The sequence below is a fragment of the Limulus polyphemus genome, unplaced genomic scaffold (assembly GCF_000517525.1).
Source record: "Limulus polyphemus unplaced genomic scaffold, Limulus_polyphemus-2.1.2 Scaffold1723, whole genome shotgun sequence".
Taxonomy (NCBI): domain Eukaryota; kingdom Metazoa; phylum Arthropoda; class Merostomata; order Xiphosura; family Limulidae; genus Limulus; species Limulus polyphemus.
In genome coordinates this window covers 39,989-49,477 of record NW_013667333.1, presented here as the reverse complement: position 1 = coordinate 49,477, position 9,489 = coordinate 39,989, and the positions used below count along the sequence as shown (strand labels likewise).

Genomic DNA, 9,489 nt, shown 5'->3' with positions numbered 1-9,489 from the left:
CGAAAGGGTTAAGAACTGAAACATCTTCAGGAAATTGATATATATATATATGATACATATATATATGGTAAAAAATGTTGTTGTTTTGTGTGTGAAATACTGTTCCATTCTTCAGTTTATACTTGTAATTCTTGCAATTGTCTTGTTTTTAACTGAGATTTCAAATGATATAGAAATATTTATTCTTCCTTAGTGATATCTACAAGTCCATCAATCTTGTAGAGAACTTCCAGCAGATTCTGGATAATATTTTCATGCCTTTGTTTGAGGCTACTAACGATCCTCAGAGTCATCCTGATCTTCATGTCTTCCTGCAGTATGTAAGTACTTATCTTTATATTGAACAGCAACATGTCATAAACCATGTAGTAACTAATACTCTCTGTGGTTTGTGTACAAGGTTTTAACATAATCATGGTATATTGGACTTGTATTTCTTTCGGAGCAAACAACTATTTCGTATTACAACTATTTTATGTAGGCTATTGTTTTTGTGGTTGCTAACATTTAGACATTGCGAGTCATTAGCTTTCAGTGTTGCTCTATCCAATTCATAAGGTCACTGAACCTGAATTTTTTCATTTAAATACTCTAAATTTATCTCAGCTCATCATTTGTCAGACCTTGTCTATTTAGTACAATCAAAAGTGATTAGCGACATTTCTAGTCAAGGAGTATTTTCTGTTTACTAGTTTTGTTTATTTATAATTTTTCTGTTAAACTTTGAAACAGGCAGATAGTATTAATTAATCTTTTAAAAACAAAAGAGTCAGATGTTTTGTAATATTATTTAAAAGATAACACACTGTACATATGTCAGTTAGATATAAAAGATAAAGAATGCATATAACTGTTTACTGCTGCATTTTAAGGAAGTTTTAAGCAGTTTAATTATGTGTTAATGCACCAAATGTTAACCTGAATTATTTTAGGTGTGTGAATAATATTATGGCATTGTGCCTAATTTATTATTTTATATTGTAGAGTGGACTAGCTGTTTAATTATTACAGACTTCTTATTCACCAAAGGTAAAATGGAAAATATCATCCGAGATGTAAATGCCTGATGCGTTCGGCCTCTACATCCAAGAAATCTGTAACATAGTTTTCTATGGACTGCTCTTGCCCTCTTGTGTGGTTTGATGATGTTTTGGGCTTGGTGCTGAGTTGTTCAATAGGTTTGAAAATGTTATAAGAAAGGATCTTGAGAGAAAGTGCTAACAAATGGTGATTCCTGATTAGTTAGAGAGGATGGTGGTTTAATCTTATTTCTTTTCAAGATGAGTCTTTTATAATGACAGCGTGGAGTTGGTCTAGCTCCAGTTCTGTAGAATCCAGGTTGGTCCTAAGTGTGGTTTTGTAATCCAGTTTTCCAGTTCTTGATCCTTGTTAATGTTTGGGTTATTTTACTTTATTCTTTGAGAGTTTCCAATTTTCTTTGTTGTCCAGTATAATGATATTTTTCCTATTTTACTTGGCATCCTGTATTGTGAGTGTGCTCAGCTATGACAGATTCCTCTGAGTGGAGAAGTCGTACTGCATCTACATATTCTTGTAGTCTTTGATTGTTCTCCCAGTTTCTCTAATGTCCATATTGCCACAGCTGTGGGATATGCTGTAGGCTTCTACATGCTTACATTTTACAGGGTTGTTTAATTAAGGTGAGAAGATCCTTCCTTGTCTCGCTGGATTTAAAGATTCCCCCGATATTGAATTTCTTGCAAATATTTCTAAGATTTTAGTTGATATCCTCTATGCATATGTGGTAGTGGTTGATTTGTTAGTTATGGGTTTTTAAACATGAGTTACTGATTTATAAGATTTTTAAGGTATCCATTGGGCTCAAAAATTTGACATGAAAGCGGAGATTCTTGTTGTATCGATTTGCTCTGCTTTATTCTGAAAGTTCCTGATGATCAAATCTTCATTTGCCTGACTGTGGATTGTTAGATTTGTAATGAAAATACAGAAGGGTGTGGGTGGGATTTTGGTGATGTGCATCAAAAGAAGGTAGTTGGTTGTGTTCTTCTAACTGTGAAGTGAACGAAATATTGATATTTTGGGAGTAGAAGTACCATGGTAAGTTCTTGATCATGTCATGGAAAAACTGAAAGATCAGGCAGACACAGCATGGCTTCTACACCCATAGTGTAAGTTTTTAATGTGTCATGATAATGTAATTGCTTTAAGTTAGTAGGATAAAGATAAACTTTGCAAGAAAATAGTAAATATTTGTGGTCAGAGTTAGAACATTTTTTTTGTTTTATAAGACATTTTGTCACACACACACACAAAAAAAGCATGCTCATATTAAATCAAGTCGCTGGATAACTTGATGGTATAGGAATACAATTTTGTGATACTATTAATTTAATATTAATAAAATACTTTGAGAGATCTAGAATGTTCTCTCGATGAGTCTTTAATTTCATTATCAGTTATACATGTGTAAGATTTGTTTTAGTAATAAAGACATTCACCAATCATATAGATAAAACAGTTAAGTTTATGCAATGTTGGATTTTTGTGAATTTGAATGCTTTTTGATTTTCATGTGTTTCATCATTACTTTTTATTATCACTGTAAGTGCTGAAATAACAGTATTCACACAGGAAGGTTTTTGTCATTGAATATTTAAAGTAGTTTAAAATGTAAAACAATAAAGAAACTTGCTTTTTAAAATGTGTAATACTAACTGAAGTTTGTTTTAAGATAAATAAAACTACCTTCTTCAAGCATTGTTAGGTGGATCATTCAGGTCATGTTAACTTATAAAAAAAAAAAAAAGTGTAATTTATTTGACAGGTAATTGGCTTTGATTCGGTGGATGATGAGTCCAAACCTGAAAATCCAATGTTTGATCAAGATGTTACCTTGCCATCAGACTGGAGTGATAGTGAAAATCCACCTTATAATTATTATTTGTACTACATGTATGCAAATATGACGGTTCTTAACCACTTCAGAAAGTACGTATATTGTGCATCATACATAATGCAAAAAACGAAACTTTATTTTGATTTATTAACAAGTGAATTGATCTCACCAGTTAATTGTTTAAGTTGTCCACAAATTTTTATCTTACTACGTAAAGAACTATTTAAATAAATTATTTTTGATGCCTTTAAGCTCATATAAAGTGCTTGCAGCATAGTAATAATAATAGTATATTAATTCACAAAATTATGTACTCATAATCAGATATTCTTGTTTATAAACAAATTAAAACATTTATGTACTTTTCTAAGAAAGCATATTTATTTTTTGTGATTTCTCCTTTTTATTTCCTTATTATTATTTGATCTAGAGAACGTGGGTTTAATACCTTTTATCTTCGTCCTCATTGTGGGGAGGCAGGACCAGTACAACATTTGATAGGTGGATTTCTTCTAAGTGAGAATATATCTCATGGTTTGCTTCTTCGAAAGGTGAGGCAGTGGTATTTTTAAGCATTCGTTGCCATCTACTGTACATTAAAGCCAATTTAGTATGTTATAGGTACTTCTGACAAATAAATATAATTACAAAGGTTTGTTCATAATCTGTGGTAAAAATCTGTATATTCAGTCATCTTGCCTCCTGGCCATGATTACTGAACTTCAAAGTTGCTTGATCTTGAATGCTATTCATTACTTAAACAATAAATATTAGACAATGTACTTGAATATCTGATCTTAGCAATATGTAAACAGTTTTGACATGAATGTTGCTGTAAGTGTTGAAAACCAAGACAGTAGTTGTTGGGTGCTATTATATGGAGCTTTTGTCTCAATTATGTTTTTTTTTCCCACATTAATATTCAGATACTAATTTGTAATCTTTTAGTTAACATGGATTGTATTTGAAATATTAACTACACATAGTATTCAAAAAAGTGTTTGAAAAATGTAAACAAAAGTAATTACTTTGTATTGCTGACAGCTTGTATACCTAAATTGTGCAATAAATTGAGTAGGAATATAACGATCATGTGGGAATTGGGTAGCTACATTTGGAAAACATGCTTTCTATAGGCCACCATTTTCTTCCCTAAAGATTGAATAAAATTGTGTTTTAATTTGTTTACATTAGTATATTATTATCACCAGTAAATTTAGAAGAGGTGTTTACATGATTGTTACAAATATCTTTTTTTTGTATTAAGTTTTATATTTTCACAAAATAAAGTACTAACATATAAGTGTACCGTATTGTTACAGTTTAACTGATTGTTTTTATGCATTTAATTTATACACATTATTGCTTAGTATTGGTCAGATTTTGTATGGAGAATTATAATCTCACATAAATGCATTACAAAGTAGTAGATATATGATCCCAGCATTTTAAAATATTTATCTGAGAAGCAATTAAACTAAAGAAAGTTAGATTTGTCTTAAGTTCAAGTAGTCGTGTATTATGGTTAATAGTATTGGTCAATATTTTTTGTCTTTGTCTGTACTTTAAGGAAGTCCTTATTGAAGGTGTTATTTTCTGTTTGTCTTGTTTAACATTTACTGAAAGGGTAAACACTTGTATTTAACCAAAATCTTCTTGCACTTTTGAAAAGAGGTATTTGTTATCTGTTTATTGTTCGTCCATTAGTAAAATAGTGTTTGGATATCCCACTAACACATTACCCTAAAACATATACAGCCATAATTTAAAAATCCATGTTGGGTTTTATGTACAGTCTGCCTTCAAATATATTGTGACTAATTCTTGAATTATGATCTCTGTTTGTTATTTCAGGTTCCTGTGCTACAGTACTTGTATTACTTAGCTCAGATTGGAATTGCCATGTCTCCTCTTAGCAACAATTCCCTTTTCCTGAATTATCATCGTAACCCTCTTCCCGAGTACCTCAGTCGTGGCCTTCGTGTTTCTCTGTCTACAGATGATCCTCTGCAGTTTCACTTCACCAAGGTGAAATACAGATAAAGTTTGTGCTAAACATTGCTTCTTATTTTATCTAGAGTTGTTTGTGGGTCATTTGCTAAGCATGATTTCATAGCAAGCTTTTAATACAGGTTGAATTATAAAAATAGCACTTAAAAGAAGTACAGTAAATATAATATTGCATTCTGTTTTGTTTTTACAGTTGGTACATAATATTTAATAATGTGTAGTGTTTTAGTATGTACACTGCCTGGCCACTTTAGTAATATAGTTCTACATAAGCCTGTCAAACATTCTATGTGTTATGAGATTGATTAATTATTATAAGTGTGTGTATTTAGTCCTATCATGGCTAGTCTACAAGAGAAGGGGTATATCAAAGATATGTTCAATATTTTTCAAAGGAGCATGGGAGTTGGTACCTTGTAATAGAAATATTATTAAGGAAGTTTCTTTGATCATCTGTTCAAAAACGTTTATCAACAGAGATAGTTGAAAGGAAATATGATTGTTTCTAAGAAAAACTATAGTTGTGTATTGCTGCTAACAGATCAAGGTGAAAAAAGGACTTCGTGGGCTTGCGAAGTACCACAGATGTCAGACTGTTCCAATTAACTGATATTTCCAATATTTTGGAGGTTTGTCTGTCTTGACTTTACAAACAAACCTGTAGAATGTTGAAAATATCACTCAACTGGGACAGTCTCATATTAGTGGCACTTTGTCATATGGCAGCTGACAATGAATCCAAAGATCGCTTGTCCGTCTTGAAATACTCTTAACGAAAAAGCATGACTTTGATTGTGTCTTTCCTTTACTGTAGAAGAAAATCACAGGTGGTGTAATGAAAGACAGATTTTACTTTTATCGTGTCAGTTTTATTTATAATATCATATTCAAAATCTTTAGTTATTAAACTTATAATGAACATGAAACACTATGCAAATATTTATTCATGCAAAATGTATCTTGTATATAGGAACCTCTGATGGAAGAGTATAGCATTGCAGCACAAGTATGGAAGCTGAGCAGCTGTGATATGTGTGAGCTAGCACATAATAGCATTCTTATGAGTGGATTTCCCCATAAGGTGAACTTTTATTCATTTGTTGAAACTAGTTTGGCCACCTCTTATAGAAATTGTTAATCAGAAGAAAATATAGGAAGTTTTAACACTATTTTGTGTTAATTTGTTTCTATATATATAGTAAACATTTGCTAGGGATCATGAATTAATTTGGAGTATATATCAAACACAATGGTATATAGATTGAACATTTTAGGAAGAAAAACACCTGGATAAGTCATTTTTACACTTTATTAAGTTCTGTAACATTTAACTTGGATATCAGAACCTGAGGAACTGATGCACCTTGTGGTACAATGCTAACACAACAAAGTTCAAAATCAACAGTCATTGAAAGAAGTGTCCAATTCACAGTCAAGATGATTTCATTAGTCTGTGTGACCTCCTTGAGCATTAATGACTGCTGCACATGCTCTTGATCATATTAGCCAATCGTTGTTGCAGAATCTGTTGCCATTCTTCAATAAGGGCAGCTTCCAGGACCTTCCGTGTTCTCGGTGGGGCTTGATGAGCTTGTAACCTTGTCTCTAGCTGCTCTCCGATGTGCTCTATTTGGTTGAAGTCAGGAGACCTAGCTGGCCACTCCATCCTGGGAATTCCTTCAGCTTCCAGGAAGGCAGTCACTGCCCTTGCATGGTGTGGATGCGCATTGTCATTCGTAAGCAGGAAGTCTGGCCATGTTGCACCTGCATGTGGACGAACAATGGGTGCAAGGATCTTATCTCTGTATCTTAGACTGGTGAGACTTTGGACCATTTTGGATGATTTGAAGATTAGTATGACCTGCAATTGAGATGCCTCCTCCAAAGGAATCATGTTTGACAACATTTTGAGGCAAATTTCACTCACCAGCACATCACCAAATTCTCCTGCATCTGTCAAGAAAGTCCACATAGTCGCAGGACTCGTCAGTGAAAAGTTTTGCCCTCCAGTGTTGCGCAGTCCACCTCCTTTGTTCTCTAGCCCACTGCAGTCATGCCTGCCTGTCGGCTTAAAGGAACATGAACAGCAGGACGTCTAGCCCTCAACTGAGCTTTGTGAAGGCATCAGTACACTGTCTGTGTAGACCTTCGGACTCCTGTGGCATCTTTGAGGGAGTTACGGAGGTTAACAACTGGAGCAAAGCGATTCTTTCGAGCCTGGATAGTCAAGGAGCGGTCTTGTTGTGGAGTTGTTAGTCTTCTCCTTTCTCCACCATGTCTCCTATTGACTCTGCCGAACTGTCTGAACCTGTCCCAGGCCCTGGACACCACATTTTGGTATGTGCCAAGAGCAGACTCAAACCTGCATTGAGTCATGCCTCCCTGCAGCATCCCAACAGCTCTGTTAAGTTCTGCAGGGGAAAGATGATGCCTTTGACTTAAATGAGGCATTTTCTGCACTGCATAATCTGAATCAAAACAATTTTAGCATGCAATGATCAGTAATCTAAAATTAAGGACCTCACAATTTCACTGTATGAACTTTCAGTTTGGGGGTATAGTCGGAAAATAAAGCCAGGATCCAATCAAAGTCACCCAGGCGGAAAGTTTGCACTTGGCAGACAATGTCCAGATAATGGACTTCCAAGCTACGTCTCTTTTTAGAACTGACCTTTCTTAACATTAGTTTACCTATTATGTAAAAACATGATTCATAGCAAATGTTGACTACTGTATATAATTTTTTCCCATTTCTTCTTGGTTATTTTTATTGTCCACTTGTATAGTTACTTAGGCTGATAAGGCTTAGTGTGAACACACAGCTTAACAATTGGCGGCCTTATTGACAAAACAAAACTTTATATGATTGATTGCAAAATGATCCAACTAAGCCTACCTCATCTTGTTTCATGAAATCATAATTCAAATAAAACATGAAATGGCACAATAGATTAAAAAATAATATATCCAAGACTATACTGTGGTGAGAGTTATTCACAAATGTCTTTTCTTCTAGTAATATATCACCAAGCTAAGTTTTATCACTTTGTTATGGTTTTTCATTAGTCTTGGCTTATACAGTTGAAAAGAACAGAAAAAAAAAAAGAGGTTTCGTGAGAGTTAAGGTCACAAAGCTACGGCTTTTCAATTCTGAGATATTGAGAGCCATGACAGCCGAGGTTGAGAAACAGTGATTGGTTAAGGTTACAAGGATCAAAACTGTTTCGGCTTTCCTTTGGAGGTGGGGTTCTATGGATCTATACAATGCTCATAAAAAAATTTAGGAGGTACATGTTTTTATTCTTATATGCTGAAAATAGCCAAAATCAAAAATTGTGATCCCTTGAACATTTTCATGCATAGAATTAAATAATTTTCCATTAAATAGATTTCAACTCTGAAGTTGTTGTTTTGTAATGTGTGGGACAATGATTACAAGTTGATTTTCTGTTATTTCTTTTATTTAATGATACAATTTTGCATTTGGGGCATGATACACCCATTCAGGGCACCATAAAGGGCTAATGAACTTTTGTATATATGATTTAATCCTATCGTCACAGATCAAAGGCCATGTCTTCGCGTTTCTTGACTTGCATTCAAAATGTTATTGAACTACTATTTTATCAATTTATGTGAATAAGTTTGGTATCAAAATGTAGATTATAATTCAAATTGTAGCGTTATACATTGTTTAATATCTTAATTTAAAAGTAAATATAAAAAAAAAACACCTAAACATCGATTTTTGTGTGTCGTGTGGTATGTTGAATGCAGCACTGGTTCAAATTCGATGTTTGTGATGTCAAAATACAAAGTCTATAGTTTTGTTCAAATTAGGAAATCAAATTACAACAGATATTGACAAACTAGAATATAAAATAAGAACCTCCTGTCTTTTCTATTTGTCAAGATATTGCTCATGTACTGAATCAAACACAGTGCCCCCGCCCCTCACCTTTTTCATTTTTGGAAATGCTCCCTTTTATGCACTTCTGTCTATGACATGTGAATAACCAAACGAAAGTTCAGAATGTTCCCCTAGTGGCTTTCTCAGCCATTTTAGAGTATTATGATATCATTCTTTTGATACAAATCTTCAAGCTGGTGAGTCTTTAGTCTGCTCGAAAATTTCATATTTTTTAGACCCAAATACATCTTAGTTACTAAGCTTGATAAATTATAGTGGAATTCTATGGTATTGATGTAGTAATTTATGATTTTTTGGTTATTTAAAATGTAATCTAAAAAAATTATTTCGTTTCACATCATCCACGTGCAAAACTTTATAAGGCTTAGCAACCTACGACAAGCAGCAAATGAGTACAAAGGTCATAACTAGAAGAGATAATTAATTATTTATTTACTATTCTATGCTTTAAGGAAAATAAGTAAGAACTTATTTGTAAGTAGTAATAATGTATATATACATATATTAAGTATAATAATTGAAATGTGACTATTTTACAAAATACTAGTCCACTGAAATACAGCTAAGACCGGGCAGATTTATATTCTTGGATATGGTAACGTGAGTGCACGTGCCCCACATCATTGCAACTTCTGTAGTGTCAACATTCTACATTTATATATATATATAT

The 9,489-nt window shown here is 33.2% G+C and overlaps 1 protein-coding gene across 1 annotated transcript in view; it reads left to right on the top strand.

Moving 5' to 3' along the window:
* Window positions 1-6,026, top strand: part of LOC106464703 (AMP deaminase 2-like) — a 45,586-nt gene extending 39,560 nt beyond the window's left edge. The window contains exons 11-15 of the mRNA XM_022392469.1: window positions 194-320; window positions 2,807-2,970; window positions 3,309-3,429; window positions 4,733-4,906; window positions 5,859-6,026. Of these exons, the coding sequence (XP_022248177.1) occupies window positions 194-320; window positions 2,807-2,970; window positions 3,309-3,429; window positions 4,733-4,906; window positions 5,859-6,026 (754 nt within the window). The remainder of the gene's footprint in view (window positions 1-193; window positions 321-2,806; window positions 2,971-3,308; window positions 3,430-4,732; window positions 4,907-5,858) is intronic.
* The last annotated feature ends 3,463 nt before the right edge of the window (window positions 6,027-9,489 follow it).